At 48.3% G+C, this 24,350-nt stretch overlaps 1 protein-coding gene across 6 annotated transcripts in view; it reads left to right on the forward strand.

Moving 5' to 3' along the window:
* Positions 1 to 16,161, forward strand: part of RCOR3 (REST corepressor 3) — a 460,088-nt gene extending 443,927 nt beyond the window's left edge. For all 6 annotated transcript variants that reach the window (XM_089777424.1, XM_075925121.2, XM_075925119.2 and 3 more), the window contains 2 exons: positions 12,709 to 12,950; positions 13,327 to 16,161. In XM_089777424.1, coding sequence (XP_089633550.1) covers positions 12,709 to 12,950; positions 13,327 to 13,671 — 587 coding nt within the window. In that variant the 3' untranslated portion in view covers positions 13,672 to 16,161. The remainder of the gene's footprint in view (positions 1 to 12,708; positions 12,951 to 13,326) is intronic.
* Positions 16,162 to 24,350: the final 8,189 nt, after the last annotated feature.

A 24,350-nucleotide genomic window follows, 5' to 3' on the forward strand; every position in this document is an offset into this window, starting at 1 on the left:
GTTTCAACAAAAATAGCGGACACACTTTTGACATTACATCACAATCCTCATTACAGAAAATACCGGACGTTTATATTTTCTCAATTTGTTTCCTGAACAGAAAGCCCAAATACTGGCAACCCTGCTGGCATGTTGACTCTGGGACTACTGGGGGAATTAATGTCCTCTGCAGCTTTTACTTATCCCTTGCAGAATAATTGATTCATGCACCCTTCCCAGGCAGTGATCCAGAACGGACCATCTGCCTTGGGCATTGGGAGCAGCAAGAAAAGATACAAATCACCTGCAGGGGTAGGACTGGGTGTGCGTACAAGACACGGTCTCTCTTGCTCTCTGTCATGATGTGTCTGGAGCCAGAGAGTGACAGGTCAGTGGATACCTGGCCAGTGGCTTCTGTGTGATGAACTCCAGCTATTAATCCTAGCAGGGGTTAGAAATTCCTGTTTCTTTGCATTGGCTGATCCTATACCAAGGTCAGACCCAGGATCTTCCCCTGATTGATTGCAGGAAGCTCTGTGCACACACCAGCTTCTGCTTCCTGCCCCTAACTCCCATGCATCTGGATCTTCCACCTCATCCCCTGCTGAGGTGCATCCCCTGCATTCAAGCCCCCACCCCAATGAGCTCCATCCACCTGAATCCGGACTCCCATTCCCACCAAGGCCTCTACTCTCAGCACCCAGATCCCCATGCTGAACCCCCAGCCTCCTTCACATGGACACTCTTGCTGAACCCCATTCCCTCCTAGTCCCTGTGCACTAGATCCCTCCCCCTGAGCTGCCAGCACTTAGATTGCCCCACTTAGACCCACTCACTCCACATCTGAATCCCTTTACGCTTAGTTCCTGCTGGACTGATTCTACTTGCCCCACACGTGGCTCAAGTGGCAGAACTGATTTTTGCATGCAAGACTGTGTTCCTTTTGCTTGCTCTTAGGGGGTGTCTGGCATGGGGTACTGTGGTGTTTTTTTTGGTTCAGGCCTAGCCTTTGCACTGTGTCAGGTTTGAGTGCAGCCTCACAGTCAACTCTGTGTCCTGAGGGCGCAAGGGGCTGCAGAGTGATCTCCCATCTCTGTGCAGCAAGTGACCTGTGCTCTCTGTTCTGAAGCCTCCACTCTGATTACTCTTCTAATCTGTCTGCAATAATTTCAGTTCTAGTACAGTAACTGTACAGTGATATGCTGAGTGCTAACTGCTTACCATTGCCATTCAGTAAGACTCTAATCTGGGAAAGAACTAGTTTAAATGGGATGCTGAACTTTATGCACCTATTTAAGTGCTGTGCCAGATCATGGCTTATCTTCACTCTTAAGGATGTGCTACCTTTAGGGCAGGTCTAAGAGCAAAGAAATGCCCATAGCAAGCCCATGCCAGCCAACTTGGGCTTCTGGGGCTTGGACTGCAGGGCTTTTTCATTAGAGTCATAAAATCATAGAGCTGGAAGAGACCTCAGGAGGTCATCATGTGCAGCCCCCTGCCCAAGGCAGGACCAATCCCAACTACATCAACCCAGCCAGGGCTTTGTCAAGCCGAGACTTAAAAACCTGTAGGGATGGAGAATTCCACCACCTCCCTAGGTAACCCATTCCAGTGCCTCACTACCCTCCTAGTGAAATAGTTTTTCCTAATATCCAACCTAGATCTCTCCCACTGTAACTTGAGACCATTGCTCCTTGTTCTGCCATACGTCACTAATGTGAACAGACTTTCTCTGTCCTCTTTGGAATCTCCCTTCAGGAAGTTAAAGGCTGCTCTCAAATCCCCCCTCACTCTTCTCTTCTGCAGACTAAACAAACCCAAATCCCTCATCCTCTCCTTATAGGTCATGCGCTCCAGCCCCCTAATCATTTTGGTCGCCCTCCACTGGACCCTCTCCAATGTGGCCACATCCTTTCTATAGTGGGGGTGGGGACCCAGAACAGGACACAATACTCCAGATGTGGCCTCACCAGAACCAAATAAAGGGGAATAAAGTTGCATCCCTCGGATGCATTAAATCCAGTCCCATGGATTTGTGTATGTTTAGCTTTTCTAAATAGTTCCTAACTTGTTCTTTCCTCACCAAGGGCTGCCCACCTCCTTCTCATACTGCGTTGTCTAGTGCATTTGTCTTGGAGCTGACGTTGTCCGTGAAGACACAGGCAAAGAAAGCATTGAGTACTTCAGCTTTTCCCACATCATCTGTCACTAGGTTTCCTCCCTTGCTGTGTAGACTTCCAGACTGGGGCTAAATCTACTTTTTGAGCTTCATGTTATAATACCAGGAAGATTATTAAGTTGAATCTTTCTGCTAGGTGGAGAGGAGGAAAGCTTTAGGAAATAAATTCAGATAGTTTGAAATTTGATTGTGTAATGATGTGTGTGCCACTTTGCCCTGATATGATGTAGAAAGCTGATAGTCCTTTTCATAATAAATGTGTGCTTTGTCAGTGTGTTAGAGGAAAACCTATCTTCTAGTGAAGATTTAAGAACCCTGTACTGAAGTCTTGTATAAATCATTCTCAACACTTATTGGATACTAGTATGCTAAAAGGGGGGGGAAAGAAATCTAAACAGCAGTGATTAAATGTGACAAACACATTTCATTTTATTATCCTTTTGTTCACTTAACAAATTCTGCAAATTGGTAGGTAAATCACAGTCTTTTCAAATCATGAGCGTGAATTGGGAATAATCAATCTCTCTCTCTCTTTCTGTGACATATAGAAATTTTCCCGTGGGAAAACAGTGACGTTATCACATCACTCTGCATCCTGCCTGCCTCCTTTCCCCTGTACACAGGGGCTTGGGAGACTGGAGGGAGAAGGTGGGGCCTAGCGAGGCCTCTGTCTGGCTTCCCTCCAGTGACCAGGAGATGAGAGACTGGGTTAGCGCATCCTCCCTGGCAGTTGGGGAGAGCAGGGGAGTGGAAATCCAGGTTCAGAATGGTTGACTGGGGAGCGGGGGAGGGAGAACCAGGGCTGATTGGGCCTCCCCTCTCCCCACAGGCTGGGGCGGGGCTGGGCTGGCCTTGGCCTGGTGGCCCAAAATGGGAAGAGGGCAGGCCAGGGCTGCCACACCTCGGCCTGGCCCTCCCCAGCAGCCAGGGGGAGAGCTGAGGCTGCCTACTCCCAGGGAGACAGTGTTTGGCGAGCGTAGCAGGTGGCCTCCTGGTCTACACTAAAAACTCTACATCTGCGCAGCTGCAGCACATGTGATTCAGATGCAGAAGAGAGTTCTCTTGTCAACATAAGTCCGCCTCAGCAAGAAACAGTAGTTCTTCTTCGAGCAGTGTCCCGTGGGTGCTCCACTGTAGGTGTCGGCTTGTCCCGGCGCCGCAGATCGGAGATCTTTCTAGCCGTAGTCTGCCGGACCACGCATGCACGAAGTGCGGCTCGTGGCTTTTCGTGCCGTTTGAGCAGCGCTGGTCCGGCTCCCGCCAGTTCCTCCTGACCGTCCTCGGCCGCGGACGGAATATTGTCTCTCTGGTGACTACTGTTTCCTACAGAGACAGAGAGACTTTATATGTTATTGTATATAGTTATTCCATAGAGTTACAAGTTATAGTTTTTATCCTAGTCGTTAGTCAAAAAAAAACAACAAAAAAAACAGTTTTTTCCTTCGATAGTCAGTTAGTCATTCCAATGCCGGGCTTTAAGAAATGCAGCGAATGCCACGAGGCAATGCCTGCCTCCGACAGCCACGCGCGTTATGCATTAGGTGCCTCGGGGAAGGTCACATTCCCCAAAAATGTCCCCACTGCTCCAAACTAACAGCTAGAGCTAGACGGGACAGGGACATGCGCCTAAAAGTCCTTCTGTTTGACAAAGCCCTACAACCGGACGTCCAACAGTCAAAAGGGCACTTGGAACAACCCAAGAAACTTAAAAGAAAACCGTCCCCGACACGGTCTCTCCCACCCTCAAGATCGGCTGATGACCAACCAGGGATGTCTACGGCACCGCCAGCGAAAGTAGCGAGGCCGCCGAAAGACAGCCGGAGTAAGTCGGCCCCGAGCCCTTCTATATCGGGCTCAACCATATCTGCCGTTCCCTCGGTCTCCGGGCCGCCTGCGGCTCCGAAAACCGCTCCCCGGCGCCGAGATGCGGCCGCTCACCGGTACCTACGGGCTCAACTGCACCGGAACAACCACCGACGCCAAAGACCACAGACAAACAGTCAGCAAAAGTTAGCCGCCCTTCAAGGCATGCGGCTCCTTCGGCACCGAAACATCCACCACCTCCAACCAAACAACGGGAGTCACAACAACCTTCGGCCCCGAGGCACTCCCCGGCGTCAACCACTTCGGCACCGAGTCGCCCTTCGGCACCGAAAGACCCGTCTCAGCACAGGCGCTCACCGACCGTGCGACGGCCTTCTCCCCTCCAGACATCTCAGGAGCATAGTCAATCACCGTTGCCGAGTCGATCAGCGACGCTGAAGGGGCCTACGTCGGCACGGATTCCTCCGATGCCAGTAGAAGTGATTCCACATTCAGTCATCTCTACCCCGGCATCTTCTCCACCGGAGCATTTACTAGCCCCAACGGCCCACGTAACCAGGGGATTGTCTTCTCTATCCCCGAGCCCGGAGTTTTCTCCAGAGCCACGGTCCCCGTCTCCTCAGTTCTCTGAGTACTCTCATACTGGCCACATATCACCTCGTTCTGGCCATTCTTACCGCGTTCACCCAGTCGCAGCACTTATAGGGACAGATCGCGATCACCAAGATCAACCCACTCGGAATACTCAATGAGATCCCGTCACTCCACATCCCCCCATCATCGCCATGTTTCGCCCTATCAACAAGGTCAGAAATACCAGTCTTCTGCTGATCCTTTAAGACCACCAACTCCCTCCGGGTCTACCTACCACGCCGAGCAACTTCTTCCCGCTCGGGATGTCGAACCTGACCGTTCACCGGCACAACAGTCCTCATCGTCCCCCGACGACGCAGTGTTTCAGGGCGACACTTCACCTTCTGATGACCTCCGTCAATTTCAGGAGTTGTTCCAAAGGGTGGCGGTCAGCCAAAACGTACAATTGGGTGACGTGGAGCAAAAGCAACATCATCTCCTTCGTAACATCAAACACACCCATCAACCAAAGATCTCCCTACCATTGGACGCAGCTATCCTTGAAATTGCGGACGACATCTGGCAATCCCCTGCATCTGTCCCTCCGACGAATAAAAAGGCGGATAAAAAGTACTTTGTTCCTGCCAAAGGAATGGAGTTCCTATTCATGCATCCGCAACCAAACTCCTTGGTGGTGGATGTGGTCCAGCAAAGAGCAAAGATGCCACAGTACAAGCCTACTGCTGCGGACAGAGATAGTAAGCGTCTCGATTTATTCGGACGTAAAATCTATTCCTCGGCAACTCTAACACTCAGAATGGCCAATTACTCCACACTGTTGGCGAACCATAATTTTGATAACTACGCCAAGCTTGTCCCTTTGCTACAACATATCTGAGTCAAAGCGGGACATCCTAAAAGCTGTGATAAAAGAAGGCTACGCAGCCTCAGGAACAGCCTTAAATATCGCTCTGGACCCAGCTGACGCAGCAGTGCGCACGACAGCCACATCAGTCGTTATGCACAGAGCATGCTGGCTGCAACAGTCTTCTGCTCCTAAAGACCTGTTTTCCAAGGTCGAGGACTTACCTTTCGACAGAAAGAACCTCTTCTCCGAGAAGACCGACCAACTCCTACACTCAGGGAAGGATTCCAGAACCACTCTGAAAACGCTCGGAATGTATACTCCTCCATACCGCAAAAAGCGATATACGACCTACCAGAGACAGAGGCCCCCCTTCCGACAATCCCCTCAATATAGACCCCAGGACCAACAGAGGGGTAGGCAGCGGCAACAACGCAGACGCCCGCCACCCAAAACGACTTCCCAGCAGGGTACCAGGCAGGTTGCTTCTCTAAAATCCAGGACACTCTGGTCTGACAACATCCGTGTTCTGCAAGGACCAGATATTGCTCGACCAGAGACCCCTGGCTGGCCAGGTTCAGGGGTGAGGTTAGTGGGGAGTGCAGCCCTGCCATAGAGCAGCGAGCTTACAACAGGGTGGACCTTCTGTAGTCTGGAAAACGCTGTCGTTTGGGACCGCTGAGGTCCGGAGGATGCCGGGCCAGGGAGGAACCACCTATAGTATGTAGATGAAGACCCACCCATAATTTATTTGTTGTTTATTGACTGAAATGGAAGCTTTAACTGTAGTTGAACTACTTATTGGATCTGAATTTTCTCTTGTAGCATCACTGTAGTTGAACAAGATACTGCACATTAAAAGCACTTTCAAAAAGAAAAACAGAAAGAGCAAAGTTATATATTTTGTATCCTGTTACTAAGCGTACATTTTCTAATGTGAAATAACTTTCCTCTTGTATCCTTCACTTCATTTTTCTGAAATTAGGTATTGCATATGGCATATTGTTTTCTGATCTTGAGGGAGAAAATGCATGTCCTGTAAGGATTCTGAAGGGGTAAAGTCATAAGCAATTTTCTGCATTATACAAGTCAAATTTTATTTTGCTCATGACAAATAAAAGTTTCCCTCCTGCTGTCCTCCACCCCTCTCACTGCAGAAGGCTCTGCAGGAGCTGTTACTCATGGGGAACCAGCTTTTAAGCTCGCTCCACACAAGCACTCGCTCTCATGGAGGTTCCTGCTCCCCTGCACTTCTCTCTCAAGCCCGTTGTTTAACTGTGTACATGGGTGCACATTCATATCCCTATCTCTCTCTCAGTTCTATGGATGAGATATAATTACCAGCCTCAGTTGCTCATGGTAGTTCACGGCAAAGTTGTCTAGATACAAGGTGGGGCGTTTCAGTATGCAGCGATGCTTCTAGAGGATGATGATAGAACCGAAAGATCCAACCCTATTGTTTTGCACCCATCTTTTTATATGCTTTAGTCCATACATCCTGTCCTGTCCCAGGGCACTGTATGATAATCATCAGTTAACTGCAGATGTGACTTGATCTTTTTCTTGATGGGGCTTTTGTGTCCCTTTCCTGGGTGAGTTCTTTTGCAGGACTTGCCCGCATTGTTTTCCAGCCATCAAGGTAGTACTGGCAGTTGGGTCAGTGTGACGGCCTTGACCCTCCCCCCCTTTCCTATCCGGGAGAAAGGGGGATGGGAAGATGCGAGTCCGCCACGTCTAGATCTGCCCGCGTCATCCCCGTCCTGGGATGTCGGGTCTCCCGTAAGCGAGGTTCCCCAGCCCCTCACCGTTGAGTACTCCTCATCCGACATGTTCCCCCACGCGGAGGGCGGAAAAGGGGGGTCCGGGCCCGCCCTCACTCATGGGCCCCAGCCCAGGGCCGTAAGGACTCCGACTGACTGCCAGTCTGGGTCCGGCTGACGGGGGTGTGCCCCTAAACGTATCAGCCCACGGGCTTCCTCACTGCCCTGCCCTGGGCTACTTCCTTTTCTCCCTTCCGTGGTCCTTACCCCGGCGGCGGCGAGTCTCAGTGGGGTGACGGGTCGGGGAATGCCAATGTCCCTCCTGGTGAGTCCCGTCTCTCCATCCTGCCGCCCCTTGCTCGCGTTGCCCGGCGGTATTTGACGCTCCCACCGGGCCAGCACACCGGCGCTCGTCCCGCCCCCGATCTGGTCAGCACCATTGATTGGCCTTTCGGCCCGTCAGGACTGGCCCCAGCACCTCTCCGGTGGCGTTTTGGCGCTCACCCAGCTGAGCCGCGGGGCTGCCCCGCCAAGCCGCGCCTCCGCTCAGCTGAGCCGCGGCGTCTCTGCTCAGCTGAGCTGCGGGCCCGGGCCCACCCTCACTCATGGGCCCCAGCCCAGGGCCATAAGGACTCCGACTGACTGCCAGTCTGGGTCCGGCTGACAGGGGTGTGCCCCTAAACGTATCAGCCCACGGGCTTCCTCACCGCTCTGCCCTGGGCTACTTCCTTTTCTCCCTTCCGTGGTCCTAAATAATGATATCATCAATGTAGGCCGCCGTGTAGCACCCATGGTTTCTCAGGACCTTGTCCATTAAGCGTTGAAAGGTCGAGGCGGCCCCGTGCAGGCTGAAGGGCATTCGTATGAAGTGGTATAACCCAAAGGGGGTCGAGAATGCTGTCTTTTCCCGCGAGTGCGGGGTTAGTGGTATCTGCCAGTGTCCGCATGTTAAGTCGAGGGTGGAGAGATACTGGGCATCCCCCAGATGATCGAGTAGTTCATCCACGCGGGGCAAGGCGTAGGCATCGAACATTTACTTTCCTGAAGTCGATGTAGAACCTCCAAGATCCGTCGGACTTGGGGACGAGCACTGTGGGGCTCCGCCACTCACTGTGGGATTCCTCTATTACGCCCCACAGCAGCATTTGCCATACTTCCTCTTTTGCCGTGTCCCACATCTTCCTCGGAAGGGGGCGGATCAGGTCCCGCACCTTCTTCCCAGATTCCGTCGCGATGTGGTGGAATATTTCAGTCGTCTGGCCGGGTTGGTCTGTCAGTACCCCCGGGAACCTCCGTAAGACGTCCTCTATCTCTTTCCTTTGAGTCACGGACAGGGTGGCTTCTACCTGAAATGATACTGTGGAGGAGTCGTTCGTCGCTTCTGGTCCTAATTCGGACCTGCGGGGTATGGGGTTTACCAACAGGCCTTCGCGATCCTTCCAGGCCTTGAGGAGGTTGACATGGTAGATCTTAGTGTCTCCTCGGCCCCTTGTCGCCCTTATTTCATAGACTACGTCTCCTATCCTTCGTACGACCTCGAAGGGCCCCTGCCACTTGGCCAGCAGCTTCGAGTCTTGTGTAGGTAATAACAGGAGTACCCTGTCCCCCGGCTCGAAGGTTCGTAGCCGTGCATCTCCGTGTTAATACCTGGCCTGCCTTTCCTGGGCGGCCCGCAGGTTTGTCCGGGCGAATTCCCTTAATTCATGTAATTTTTGGCAGAGGCTGAGGATATACTGGACTGTTCCTCGCACTCTGGTCGTCTGTTCTTCCCAGTTCTCTCGGATTACATCAAGTATCCCTCGCGGTCGACGCCCAAACGGTAGCTCAAAGGATGAGAAGCCGGTTGATGCCTGGGGGACTTCTCGGATTGTGAACAATAGTGCTGGCAACATGCGGTCCCATTCGCCAGGGTCCTGATCCATGAATTTGCGTAACATTCCCTTAAGAGTTTTGTGAAACCTTTCCACTAACCCGTCCATCGGGGGATGGTAGACTGAAGTCTTTAACGCTTTTATCCGAAGTAGTTGGCACAGTTCTCCCATGAGGCGGGACGTAACATTTGTGCCCTGATCCGTAAGGATCTCTTTAGGTATCCCCACCCGGGAGAAGATCCTTATTCGCTCGGTCGCTAAAGTAGTGGCAGTGGTATTTTTCAACGGGACCGCCTCGGGGTAACGGGCGGCATAGTCAATCGTGACTAAGATGTATTTGTACCCTGCCTTCGTTCTCTCGAGAGGGCCCACTAAGTCTAGGGCGATGCGCTCAAAGGGGACCTCTATCATGGGAAGGGGAATTAAGGGGGCTTTCGGGTACCGTTCCTGCCGGAACTTTTGGCGGTATGTCTCCAGAGTAATGCCCATTTGGTTCAGTATTGCCTCCTTCACCTTATAATAGTGGAGGGCGTCTCGGGCACTTAGTCCGCGGTAAGCGAGTTGGGCTTGCCCTGTTAGGTACGGGGCGAGGATCGTGGCCCATTGCTCATCTGGCCACCGCGCTGCCGTGGCCACCCTTTCGAAGGTGGTCAAATACGCTTCCGGGTCGTCCGCCGGCCCCATCTTAGTAAGGCGGATGGGCAGGTGTGGGATACTTTCCCCATCCGCGTCATCGCTCCCCAGGCTCATTCTGCCCCGGGTAGGTGCCCCGTACTGCCGAGTCCAGTGTTCCTGTTGGCTTTGAAACTGTTCAGCCAACTCCCTTACTAATTGTCTTGCTGTTCCTGATGTTGGGCGGAAAGCTGTTGTATGAGGAGCGTCTGTTGTTGCTGGTTCTGCCGTTGTAGCTTGGTGAGCCATGCCAGTATCTTTCCCGGCTCCATCCCTGCCTTCTGTTGCGCCGTCCTCCCGCGCTCCAGGGTCCGGGCGTTTTTCAGGACGCTTTTTAAAGAAAAAAAAAAAAAGAGAGAGGTGCCCCGCTCCGGGGGCTGCGAAGGAACTTAACTCAGTGCCTACCCCTGGGAGCTCCCTTGCTCCCTTTCTAATCCTGGGGACGCGGGGTAGTTCCTGCTACCCACATTCTCTACCACCTTGTGACGGCCTTGACACCCCCCCCCCTTTCCTATCTGAGAGAAAGGGGGATGGGAAGATGCGAGTCCGCCATGTCTAGACCTGCCTGCGTCATCCCCGTCCTGGGACGTCAGGTCTCCCGTAAGCGAGGTTCTCCAGCCCCTCACCGTTGAGTACTCCTCATCCGACATGTTCCCCCACGCGGAGGGGGGAAAAGAGGGGTCTGGGCCCGCCCTCACTCATGGGCCCCAGCCCAGGGCCCTAAGGACTCCGACTGACTGCCAGTCTGGGTCCGGCTGACGGGCGTGTGCCCCTAAACGCATCAGCCCATGGACTTCCTCACTGCCCTGCCCTGGGCTACTTCCTTTTCTCCCTTCCGTGGTCCTTACCCCGGCGGCGGCGAGTCTCAGCGGGGTGATGGGTCGGGGAATGCCAAGGTCCCTCCTGGTGAGTCCCGTCTCTCCGTCCTGCCACCCCTTGCTCGCGTTGCCCGGCGGTATTTGATGCTCCTGCCGGGCCGGCCCCAATCTGGTCAGCGCCGTTGATTGGCCTTTCGGCCCGTCAGGACTGGCCCCAGCACCTCTCCGGCGGCGTCTTGGCACTCGCCCAGCTGAGCCGCGTTTTCGCTCAGCTGAGCCGCGGGGCTGCCCCGCCAAGCCGCACCTCCACTCAGCTGAGCCGCAGCTTGGGAGCAGCCGGTGCACAGCCGGTATCTGCTCCGTGGTTTCTCTGCCAGGGCACAGAGTCCCTGGCTCTCAGTGCAGGGTCTTGATGCCCCGTCATAGTCAGCCATCAAGATGCAGGTGGCAGCTGTGTCAGGGACTGATTCCGTCTCTCTCTCTCTCTCTCTCTCTCAAGCAATAGAAATGTAGCCATGTTAGTCTGGTGTAGCTGAAACAAAAATCAGATATATGACTTGTTTACCTGCATCCTGCTTCAAAGACCTTTTAAGACTACACTTGAAAGAGAATCCTCTGAACTGTCATTCATGCTTAAATTCGACACTTTACACCTAAGGTTAAACAAAGACATTAATTATCTTACCCATTACAACGATAACTTCCCCAATTATCATCTCTAATATCATTAACTCGCAGACATTTACGTTCCCCCTCCTGATCCCCCTTCTGTTCTGAAATTTGATTTGTCCTTTTCATATGTGTTCATTTTTTTAATTGTATCCTTTGGTATATATGGTTGTGACAATTTTCTTCCACTATTTGATCTGAGGAAGTGGGTCTGGCCCGCGAAAGCTCATCACCTAATAAACCATCTTGTTAGTCTTTAAAGTGCTACATAGTCCTGTTTTTTGTTCTCTCTTAAGCAAGATTACAAACACACACTTAACTTTAAACAGAGTTAAGACAATATAAAGTTTAAAATCGGAATTCTGTTACAATATTAAGTCAATTTTAGTTATAAATGGAGTTACAATAACATTCTTCAAAGGCAGTTCTTAACAAGCTACTAACACAGTTTATCCAAGGGCGGTTAACACTATTTCATATAAAATCCTATTCATAAAAATCAATTCACAATTCATGAGGTTACTTAACATCACATTGGTAGACAATTTCATTAATAATAAAATGTAGTTTCATTACAGTAACTCCATTTGCAGGTATACAGAGACACATTGGTAGATATATAACTCATTAAAAGAGCAATTTCATTCTTCATCCCTACAGTTGCTCTGCATTGTGCTGAGTCAGTAGAGTCATGCTATTGAATTACAATCTGATGTCACATGGATCCTTGGGAATGGAGCTAGCTTAGCATAGAGCTAGCTTAGGGAAAGTATATAAAGAAGTCCTGTAATGGTAACCATCAGTTAAAGGTCACGGAGTATTCTCTCCCCCTCCAAAAAAAATCAAAGGATATTTTACACATCAGAGACCAGTCCTGTGTAGCTGCAGGGAGGGCCCTTTGATTATCAGGATCTTTAGGAAAAATCAGTGACAAACCCTAACTCTAGGGAATGATTTATATTTTGCAAGGAAGGTCAGTGTGTGTTTTGGGGGTGTTTTTGTTTTTCTTTATTTTAAATGGAGGCTATTGTCTACCTTCTACCTGAGAAGTCTTCAAAATTAGCTTAGCTGTTGGTTCCAAAGGCCATATTTTATATATAGGCAGTCCCCGGGTTACGTACAAGATAGGGACTGTAGGTTTGTTCTTAAGTTGAATTTGTATGTAAGTCGGACCTGGTACATATTGTAGGGGAAACTCTAGCCAAACATTTCTCCAGAGCTCAGTTTTATTCTCCCACATCTCACTTCCCTCAGTCCTTTATTCTCAAGCTGAGGTGTCTGCTGAGAAAAGCCGCTCTGCGTCTCCCTGGTCTGCTGGAGAGAGGGGGCGCTAGCTTCGCGTCTCCCTAGTCGTCTGGGGGGAAGCAGCTAGTGCGGGGTTGCCTCACTCCGTTTGTAAGTAGGGATCCGATGTAACCCGGGGACTGCCTGTACATACTTCACAAATAGCTGTGGTTAACTGATCCTTCACAGGTGTATTGTATATTTTTCCTTTCAGGTGTACGCAAATATGGTAAAGATTTTCAAGCTATTGCAGATGTAATTGGCAACAAGACTGTTGGCCAAGTGAAGAACTTCTTTGTAAACTACAGGCGTCGGTTTAACTTGGAGGAGGTGTTGCAGGAATGGGAAGCTGAACAAGGAACCCTGGCTTCTAATGGTGATGCTTCTACTTTAGGGGAGGACACAAAAAATCCTTCTAATGTGCCATCAGGAAAGAGCACTGATGAAGAAGATGAGGTGTGTTGTGTGTCAGATATTAGTAAACATGGGTTGAGGAATAGCACTTAATTCAGTGACACATAATATAAAGTTAATCTGATTGGTGATATGCCAGTGTACTTGAGGGCCTGATCTTGATCTTATATCAGCCTCATTGAGAACTGGATTTGGCAGAACAGTATTAATGTAAAAAAATTACCTGATTCTAGAAAAGAGAACTTTGTTGTTTCTTCAACGCTCTGTATTTACTTCCACTGTTCAGCAGTTTAGAAATTAAATGCTTGGTAACTTTTGTTTTTCAATGACAGAAAAAGCTTGTGGACACTGGCAACCCAAAGCACTTTTTGTTTTGGACATGATGGCTCTTTTAACATACCATTTTGTCTTTGTGTAGGGACAAGCCATGCAGATTACTCAATGTTTAGGTCCTTCACCTCCGGCACAGGCATCTGCTCCAGCACCAGCAACCCCTGTAGCAACTTTGAACCAGCCTCCCCCATTACTTCGTCCAACACTTCCTGCTGCTCCCGCTCTCCATCGTCAACCTCCACCACTTCAGCAACAAGCACGATTTATTCAGCCAAGACCAACTCTAAACCAACCCCCACCACCACTCATCCGCCCAGCTAATTCTATGCCTCCTCGTCTAAATCCAAGGCCGGTGTTATCCGCAGTCAGTGGCCAACAGCCACCTTCACTTATTGGAATTCAGACAGAATCACAGTCCACTCTGCACTAAAAAAGTGAAATAGTTCTGACCTATCATAACTCCTTTGATAAAATGTTATCAGTGTCCACCTCTCTCAAATAATGAAGGGGAGAAAAAAGCAAGCCTTCAAAGGCATTGTGAAGCAGTTTTACATAAAGGAGCAAGCTAATAATCTTAGCAGTGGAACCACATGAACAGCCATCTGATTGATCACATGAATGAAAGTATAAATTATTTTTTTTTGTGCAGAAGACATGTACAGCAAAACAGTGCATACAGTTCAACCCTTATTCAAATGAATAACCGTCAAAGGAAGCTAATCTCTTAAGCAAATAAATGTTCTGTGCCCAAGATTTTGTTTCAACTGATTTTTTACACTATTTATTTTGTTAAAGTTCTTTATATTGAAACATCTTAATACAGGAATGCAAAGAGTGGCAAATCTAGGGACTGTGACAACTCCTTAACTGTAGAAATTAGGGTGGGAGTGGATGGAGGTGTTATTGTAATGTTTTCCTATGTTAGGAGTGCAAGAATTAATAGTTAGCCTGCAGCTGAGAGAAACAATGGAAGTATTTCATGCACTTTTAAACTGTAGACTTTTTTATAGCTTTCCCTAAACAGACTTTACTTTCTTTAAAAAATACTTTCTCATTAAATACTCCTTTTGAAAGAAGAATCTGAAGATATGTTCAGCTATTGTACCAAACATGTTAAATCTGGCAGTTGTGTGTGTTCTGATCTTATAAGCCCTCTGATATTAAGCATTTGATTTCCTAGTGCGAAATTGTAGGAAGTGGATATGCCAGCAACTTCCAGGCCCAAGATGATGATGGAACAATACCACTGTTGCTGTGTGGCTATTCTACTTATTACACTTACAGTTGAAGTACATTGGTTTTTAATTCCTTTGTAAATGGTCATATCGAGAGTTACACACACTATATTATTGCTCTTTACCTAAGGCTTTAACTGGTAATGCCCATTAGCAGGTAATGCATCTTCAAACATTGTGGCAGCGGGACTATGTGAAATAGCTTAATTTCGTAGAAGCTAAACAATTGTGAGAGCTTTCCCTTCCCCCATTTGGGTTTTGTTTTGTTGTATATGCATTAAATCAAATTCAAAGCAATTAAATAGTAACAAAGGTCCTCATTTAGTGTTTATTGATCCTTCTACATTTTTTTTTGGTTTGGAGTTGTGGGGTCTTCACTGAAAAAAGTAACTATCCTGATTATTTGAAAATATAATTTGCATTTTTAGTGACAATAGCTAAAATGTGAAATTGTACATTTGTCAGTTCTCCCAAAAAATGAGGTCAGAAACTTGGATAAAAAACTGTTTAAAGTTACTGTTCTTAAATGCTGTTTGGGAGCCAATGCAGACTGGGTCAAGCTATGGGAAAATGTTTGCATTTAAAAACTGTCCCCTGCATCCATAACTTGCTGTTCTTAGCTTAATGGAGACTGGCCTTATACTGGGTCTTCAATTTCAAATTGAAATTTGCATCCTTAGTCTCCAATAAATTCAGGGGTTCAACTGTCCTGATGTTTTGAGGTCTAACAGTTTTGCTGAAATCTTGTATCTGTGCAAAAGCAGTTCTTGTAGCAGCTTTTACCTACTATATTTGTAACTTAAATCAGATGTGTAGTCTTGTGTTTAAGGTGTCAGCCCAACACTTTTCAGAAATAGTACACTTAAGAGACTTTGCTTTTTGAAACATCTGTCTCTGCTAATGTGCTTAGCTCTAAATACAGAAGCCTCTTTTTGGAGTCTTCTTTCACACTAAAATTAGATTCCCAGCTACCACGTGAACATTAAATAGTGGCTGTTCTAGAAAGAAAAACAGCAGTATAAAACAAATTAGGAAGACTTCTTCATGATCATTGGATTGTTTGAGATCAAAAGGACCCCACAAACAACTATGACCTCCAGACTTTCAAGCAGACAAAAATCCTGTCTTGTGCATTTTGATATAACTGTTTATCTAATTTTAATAGATACCTAAGTAGAATGCATCTTTTTTTTTTTTTTTTTTTTTGGTTTTGTTTTTTGTAAGTCTTGGTATCAAGTCTCCCTAGTGTGTACTCCCTAGTGTGTATACTGTACCTTTGCTATTTTTTGTCTTGTCTATTGTTAATAGAATTTCAGTATGCAAAATGTTGGGTGTTGCATTACAGTTAGACCCCATTGACTGCTGTCAAACTGTTTAGTACATTGTAATTCAATTTAATCCTGTTTAAATATTCTGTAACTGGGCAAAGGTGCTGTATTGGCAGGCAAGGGTGTAGTGTAATTTAGTTTACGTACACTGTGACGCACAGTAGGGAAACCATAGTAGTTGTAGTACTAAACATATGTACATAGCAAAATGTCCTTTTTATTGTGTGCTTTGTAGAATATGTGCATACAGTTTGCACGTCTTGTTTTGGAGGTGGGGGGTTGTTTTTTAAATAGTGTTTTTTGCCTGGAACAGTGATATGCTTGCTGCTTAATCAAATGATTAAAGTTTTAAAGGACTCTGTGTCTTCTATTTTTATGTACCTTGTAATGGTCTGAAATTTTAGGGCCCTTATACTGTGATTATCTTCTAAATTCAGTTATATTTTTTTAATAATTAGAAATAAAATTATACAATGGTGTTAATTTCAGTGGAGATTTTGTTTTTGCCATATATCTAATCTCCTGGTTTTGTCTTTTTATATCTAAGTTAGGAAGTAAACTCAACTAATTTTCAGGTTGTCTTAATTTTGTCACTTTACGAAATATAAAATGCTTGCACATTTTAAGTTTGGCAGAAAAAGTATATCCTACATTATTCTTCGTGTGATGTTCCCATGGGTGCTCCACTGTTGGTGTTGGGTCATCCTGGCACTGCAGATCAGAGTTTTCACTAGCAGTAGCAGGCTGGACTGCACATGCGCAGTGGGCACCTCGTGCAGTTTGCGCCCTTCTGCTCACGCATGTTGGCTGGCTCCCATTAGTTCCTTTGTTGCTGCCCTCGGTCACAGACAGAGTGAGCATTTCTCCTCAGAGTTTCTAGTAAAAAAAAAAAAAAAAAAAAAAATAGTTAGTAGTAGTTTTTCCAGTTACGTAGTTATAGTATTCGTAGAATTAAGTAATTGTTGTGATTTAAAAAAAACAGAGATACAGCTGCTATTGGCTATTTTTGAACACCGTAGCTCAAATATATATGAAAAGAAGCAATAAAGATGACTCTTCAAAATGCCAGGCTCTCAGGGCTTCAAAAAGTGTAACACTTGTCGTGAGATCATGCCTGCTTCCAGTGGACACTCTGCCTGTAAAAAAAATTCCTCGGTGAGGCATATGCCACAGAAATGTCCGCATTGCTCCAAGTTGACGGTGAGAGTGCATTGAGATAAAGACGTTATTGTGTATGCCTCTATTTGACAAAGTGCTTCAACCTTCAGACTCCACCGTCCACTCCCTGGTCAGACCCTATCAGGCTGAAAAGAGGAGAACCTGTTCCCTGAGCTCAGGCCCCTCTGCCAAGAATGGGCTTCGCCAGTGCGCTCTCTTCCACTGACTTGAAGTTGGGTTAGCATGGGGGACAAACTGAGAACATCCAGCACTGCAGTTTTTGCTGTCTAAAGCTGCCCCGGAACCAAAAGCAAGATACAGAACACCATCAGTGCCAAAAGTGGGGGTGCCATCTCCCTGCTCTGCACCGCCGCCAGCACCACCATCCTCAACACCACAGATGTCAACACCAGCAAAGATGCCAGCGTCAACATCTGTGCTGACGGGGGACACAACTGGAACGGACAGCCCAGTTTTATACCCCAGCGCTGTATGTACCAGTCAAGCCACCAGCACCAACAAAAGCCCATGAAAAATCAAATAGGGTCTGGGACCTTCGTCTAGAACCACTGTTGCCAGCACCGGTTCCTAAATGTTCCAGAACCGCGTATGAGCCCCCTGCACCAAGGAGACATCACAAATCAATCTCCTTGCTATCTCCAGCACCATATCGCCATACAGTGCCCATCTGAGACACGTCTATATCTCTTCCTCCTCCTTCAAGGGGTTTAGTGAGATTGCCTTGCTCTCCAATGTCGATGCATGCAGCCTATCATGGGGACCATAGAAGTGTTTTCTCCTCAAGACACAACTCCCCCTATTCAGTCAGATCCTAGGCATTATGAATATAGGTACTCCTACGACCATCCATCCCATTGGTTGGCTAGTTACCATTATTGACAGCCGACATACTCTGGGCACTGGTTACCTTGCTGCCATGAGTCTTCTTCCAGACATAGATCAGTCATTTCACCTACACTTGCCCATACACAGTATGTTACATCAGCACTTCAGAACTCCCCCCTCCATCTCAACAATCTGAACCTGAGGGACAATTATCTAAACCAAGGGAGCAGCAACCTGATGCTTCCCCTACGGGCCAGTCCTCTTTATCCCCAAACAAAGCAGTTATTCCAGGCGACGCATCACCCAGAGACAATCTGAAGCAATTTCAGGATTTGTTTGTGTGTGGCTGCTAGCCAGGAGGTCCTGTTAACTGAGGTGCAAGAAAAGCAGTACCGTCTCCTCAGAAACCTACAACCCTCCCAGGAGGCAAAGATTGCACTCCCGATAGATGAGGCCATTATGGAGGCGGCCGATGAAATTTGGCAGACCCCAGTCTCTGCACCATCAACCAACAAGTGTACAGATAAGTATTTTGTGCCTGCCAAGGGCATGGAATTTTTATTTTCCTATCCCCAACCTAATTCCCTGATTGTGGATGCCACCCAACAGTGGTCCAAGCTATTGCAGTATAAGAACACTGCTGTGGACAAAGTAAGTAAACAAATGAATCTCTTTGGCAGGAAGGTATATTCTTCCTTGATCCTTCTGCTCAGCATTGTGAATTACGCAGCCCTTTTGTCGAACCACGACTTTGACAGCTACTCTAGTTATCATGGAGCTCTTACCGGACTCGAAAATACCAATCCTTAGGTCTGTTGTTCAAGAGGATTATGCCTCTGCAAGAACTGCTCTCCAGATCGCGCTCGACATTGTTGACATGGCAGGCAGTTGCACAGCAACCTCCATAGTCATGCAGAGAATCTAGTAGCTGCTATCTGCTGGGGTCTCTTGTGAGCTGAAAAACAAAGTACAGGACCTCCCATTTGATAAGCAAAAGCTGTTTGCTGAAAGAACCAATGAGGTCCTTCACTCAAGTAAGGACTCCAGAACTGCTCTTCATACATTGGATATATACATGCCCCCATATCATCGCAAGCAGTACACGCCCTATCAGAGGCACCACAACTTTTCATATTCGAGGTACCAACAGAGGGGCTTTGACCATTCCCGACAGCAACAGGCAGCAAGTTGGACTTATTGGTTGAGGGCTTGCAGAACCTCCTCTCTTCACATCTACATGATTCCAGAGTTCCCACCTTTCACCACTATATTTGAGGCCCTTTCATCATGGCTGGACCATCATTACATCCAGTTGCTGGGTTCTCGAGGTTATGGCATCCAGTTACACCATCCTGTTCACGACACCACCACCTACCTCCCACTCTCCCCATCCCTCTTCAGGTACTCCTCTCATGAAGACGTTAGAAGAGAATATCCACCATCAATCAGAGCTGTGGAAAAGGTACCGGATGAGTTCAGATGCAAGGGCTTCTACTCTCATTACTTTCTCACATGGAAAAAAATGGGGGGTTGGAGGCCTATTCTTGACCTTCAAGAACTGAATCAGTATCTCTGGAAGTGATTCAAAATGGTGACCCTGGCATCAATAATCCCAGTGCTAGATGAAGGGAATTGGTTTGTAGCCCTCAAGCTGCAAGAGTCTTATTTCCACATCAGTATCCATCCTGTCTGAATACTTACTGACAACATGATGATGTATTACATAAATTACCAAGGCAGCGCCCACTCTCACTGCATGTGCACTGAGGCACTGTGTCTTTGGAATTGGTGCATCAGCAACAGAATCACCTGAGTAGCTTCCTACTTACCTGGGATCAACAATGTGACTGCAGACTTCCTAAGCAGACGCTTTGTATCAAACCATAAGTGGGAACTCCATCATCAGGTGCTCCACCCTATCTTCTGCTGATGGGGCTCTCCACTAATAGACCTCTTTGCCTCCTACGAGAACGCAAAGTGCTGCCATTGTTCCAGAGCTGGGATCGCTGGGAAATGCCTTTCTCTTCAACTGGGAGGGCCCACCGTTACACGCCTTCCCTCCAACTCCCCTCATACTCTGGGTCCTCGAAAAGACCAACAGGGGACAGGTCAGCAGTGATTCTCATAGCCCCCTCCTGGGCATGACAGACATGGTTTCCCTATCTCGCTCAGATATCTGCTCAACCCAAATGCAATGACCTGTTAACCCAGAACAATGGGACCCTGCTTCACCTTCAGCCTCGGGTTCTGCACCTGATGGCCTGACTCCTCGTTGGTTCCACAAATCTGAAATGTTCTTTTCAAGCCAAATAAAAGAGGTGCTCATGCGTAGCATAAAGCAAACCACGTGTTCCAGTAACCTTCACAAATGGCAGAAAGTCATATCTTGGTGCACTAATAAAAGCTCCATACACAGTGCCCTGCCACAAAATTTTAGAATGTATCCTCCTCTTCAAACAATCTGGCTTAGCCCTTGCTTCCTTGAAGGTCCACTTGGCAGCAATTATCACCTTCCGACTCTAGATAGATGGCTTTTCAGTGTTTGTACACCTACCACCTAAAGATTCATCAAAGGGTTGTGGAACCTTTAATCTGCTGCACAGGACACCACCACCTGCGTGGAACCTTGAAATGGTGCTGGACACTGTTACCCAACCCCCTTTTGAACCATTAGCCATCTCCCCACTCTCAATGGCAATCAAGGTGGGTTGCGTACTTGCCATTACTTGAGTCGGCAGCACCACCATATATGACCTTTAGTAAGGACAATGTTGTTTTGTAACCCCACCCTTTTTTCATTCCCAAAGTATGTTCTGACTTCCACAACAATGAACCAATCATCCTCCCATCCTTCTACCCCAAGCCACATGCATCCTGACGGGAGGAAGATCTCCATTCCCTCAGTGTGTGTAGAGCACTTGCATTTTACATAGACAGAACCCGATCCTTCTGCAGTCACAATGTTTACTAGTTTCCTTAGTGGACCAAAGATGAATGAATCACTCTCCTCTTACTGCATTTCTAGACTCATAGTTTCATGCATCACTACGTGTTATGCCAATTGAAATAAGGAATTTCCGGGAACACCCAGGGCTCATTCCGCAAGAGCTGTAGCAACATCCACAGTTTTCCTCCAAGGAGTCTCCCCTTCCCCCTTCCCCCCCCCCCCCCCCGAGGCATCTGCTGTGCGGCCACGTGATCCTCCAATGATACTTTTGTGAAATAATATGCTATCTCTCAGCATTTAACAAATGATATCTCAGTAGCCTCAGCAGTATTGTCAATAGCTGTTAAGCCATGACTCCAAGACCTGCGTTCCTTATTTTCTTGGGTACTGCTACAAAATCACCAACAGTGATTTCTGGTTCAAGAATCAGATTTACAAAATTGGACTCTAGGGGCACACATCATTCCAGTCTTTGTTGTTCAGCTTTAAATCACATGAATTGGAACATTACCTTTTGGTACTACTATAAAGGAAGTGTACAATCATGCAAAGACTGTGCATAAGAGGTTAATGAAAAATGTGTGCAAATAGTGATTGGTAAAAATGATTGTTATAGCTTACTAAAAATGTATACAGTAATAAATATTTTAGAAGAGCTCTGGGATCATGATGGGCAGTGCAACCCCCATGAGCCCCTGCTCCCTCGGCTGCCTCTGCCTGCTGCTCTACCTGCTCTGTGAGGCCGCTGCTGGGGGAGTGTGGGCAGGTGTGCTTCCAGCCAGCGGGGCTGAGCCCAGTCTGCTCTTCATGAGTGCCATTTCCCCTAGCACTGCCATGCCACTAGCCGACAGCCTATACCTTCACAACACAGTGCTCTCCCATCCCCTTAACACAGTGGTTCTTCAAGGAGTGTCCCCGTGGGTGCTCCACCTTAGGTGCTTTAGCGCCGCTGAGCTTGAGGTCAGAGATTTGTGACAGCAGTGCCTCTGGCTGAGCCTGCACACAGAGAGTCTATGTGTATGTTCTGGGGAAGCTACTGTGCATGCGCAGCCAGCCCCCCTCCTTAGTTCCTTCTCTACTGCTGTCAGCTGCGGTTGCTGATCAGCAGACTCTTTTCAGCCGCATCTTTCCTCCGTACTTATTCAAAATTACCTCAGGAATCCTTCCTAATTGCTATAACCTTAGACCTTCTAGTTTCTTTTTTTAAAAAAAAGGGGGGTGGGAGAGAAGAAAGGATGGACACAGTGCAAGATGAGTGCAAAAAGCCATGCGCTAAGCCTGCACAGCCTGGCTCTCTGGGATATGCCAGGCTTGTCTGGATTTTAAAAGTGTATGAGCTGCAGGCTATCCTTTTCAATTTGATGGGCACACGGAGTGTGTTCGCTGCTTAGGTGAACAACACCTCCCTGACTGCTGCCCACACTGCCAAAAGCTCACAGCCCGATCCAGGAGATCAAGGGAGCTACAACTTACGCTGCTCCAAATGGAGAAAAAAGCTCGATCAACGGATGACCTAGAGCGATCCACTCCTCCCAGACAAATGTCACCTAGGACAAAGTCGGAGGTGACAGCACATACCAGGTCAAGCCCTAAGGACCGTAAAAATAAAAACAAGAAACTGTCTTATTCTTCCTCAGGGACTGACTCCCCGTTGAGGAAGCGTGCTCCCCACAAGAATGCTGCACTGGCAATCCTGCAGACAGGCTATGACAAACAAGCCATGGGAACCAGCAAGGTGAAAAAGCCGGAACCTTAAGCATTCACAATGCTTCTCTCAGAAACTGTCTGGGGCAAGGGACAAAGCACAAACCCTCAGCAGCAGCATTGGTTCTATGCTGAGCAGATACCACTGACACAAGGCTCCGAGCGCGAGCAAATCAATGAAGGCAGCTCCGCCGGCACCGCAACTGTACCTGGCACCACTCTCACTCAATACTCAGCTGGCATTCCCAGTAACAGCGCTCTCTACGCCACAAGCTGCCTGCCTCCCACCACCCACCGCACAGCTACTGCCACAGTTTATGACCGCAGGGGAGTTTTCAATCAACTCCGCACTGGGATCGCCTCTCCTCGGCACTGATGGTATACCAAATGCCTCCTGGTGCAACCTGTCAATTTCACTGGACAGTTCTATCGCCTCGTCTCCTACTTATCAGTGAGTGATATCTTACAAACCATTGCATTTAAAGCAACCCACCTCTCAAGAAGCACAAAAATATACCCAGCCATGGCAGATACCACAGTGGTTCCCTACTCAGTTCCTGCCTACCTGGCCATGGGCAGCCTACAGGCAACAACAGCCCACCCAACTACAGCACAGGAGCCAAATACCAAGATTACAGGCACCTAATAGCCATACCGTAGAGCAATACAGCTCTGATTCAAAGGAACAGGAGCTGGACTATATGGATGAAGAACAGCGGTCCTCTCCTTCCCCACCCACACAGAAATCCTTTGCATCTCCAGAAGATACCATTCTTCTTCGGGGACGTCCCCGCGGGTGCTCCACTATGGGTGCTGGGCTTGCCCGGGCGCCGCAGACGGAAACTTGTAATTAGCAGTGTCCGGCCGGACCACGCATGTGCCGCAGGCTCGCAGCTTTCGCGCTCTTTCTGTCACTCGGTCTGGCCCCTCCGCCAGTTCCTCTTCACCGCCTCAGGCTGCAGACACTTCTAATAGCGCTCCTCACTTCACTGCCTCAGAACTAGACTGCTTCTAGTTCTCCCTTTTGTGTATAAAATTCCCTTCTCCTCCCTCTCCCCTCTCTTTCCCCAAAAACTTTAAAAAAAAAAAATTTTTTTCAAGAGAGGAAGGACAAAGAAAGAGCTACCGGGAGTAAAAGCAGAGACCGTTCTTACCTCCCGCCTCTCAGCTGTTCTCCTGTCAGCTTCACACTACATAGCTCCGTTCACCTAAAAAATAAACAAAAAAACCCAACAGACTGTTAAGATAAAAGAACAAATATACCTGGGCAGAGTCGTTACCAGGCTATTCGCTTCAACAACCACCTACTGTTCGAAAACAAAAGAAGAGAGGCAGCAGGTTGCCGGCAATGTCTGGGACCGGGTTTAAGAAATGCGGCTCTTGCTATGAGGCAGTGCCAGCCTCAGGCGGCCATGCAGAATGTATTCGCTGCCTGGGGAGTCTCTCATCCCCCAAAAGTGTACCCATTGCTTAAGGCTCACCTCTAGAGCCAGGAAGGATAGGGAGAAGCGCCTCCATATGCTCCTCTTTGACTCAGCCCTACAACTGCAGCAGGCTGACTCTAATCAGCAGCCTCATAAGCGCTGGGCTTCCTCCCCTACTGAGGGACTCCAGAAGAAAATGAGCCTGTCCCCAGCAAGATCCCTGCCAGCTGCCTTTAATGGCAGGGAGAGCCAGGCAGAGACACCTGGGACGTCTGGCTTTGTAAAGCCACGTCCCTCTGTCTAGGCGGCTTCAAAGCCTAAGCGGCCACGGGAGTCTTCAAAGATGCCGGCTCCCCAGCCTGCATCAGCGCAGCCGCTTCTTCCTCCTCCAGCACTGAGCGTTGAGCCGTCGCCGAGAGCAACCTCGGACCCGACCACGACACCGGCCCTGGCACTGCCCCCGAGTT

This window comes from Pelodiscus sinensis, chromosome 3 (genome assembly GCF_052426305.1).
Source record: "Pelodiscus sinensis isolate ZL-2025 chromosome 3, ASM5242630v1, whole genome shotgun sequence".
NCBI classification, from domain to species: Eukaryota; Metazoa; Chordata; order Testudines; family Trionychidae; genus Pelodiscus; species Pelodiscus sinensis.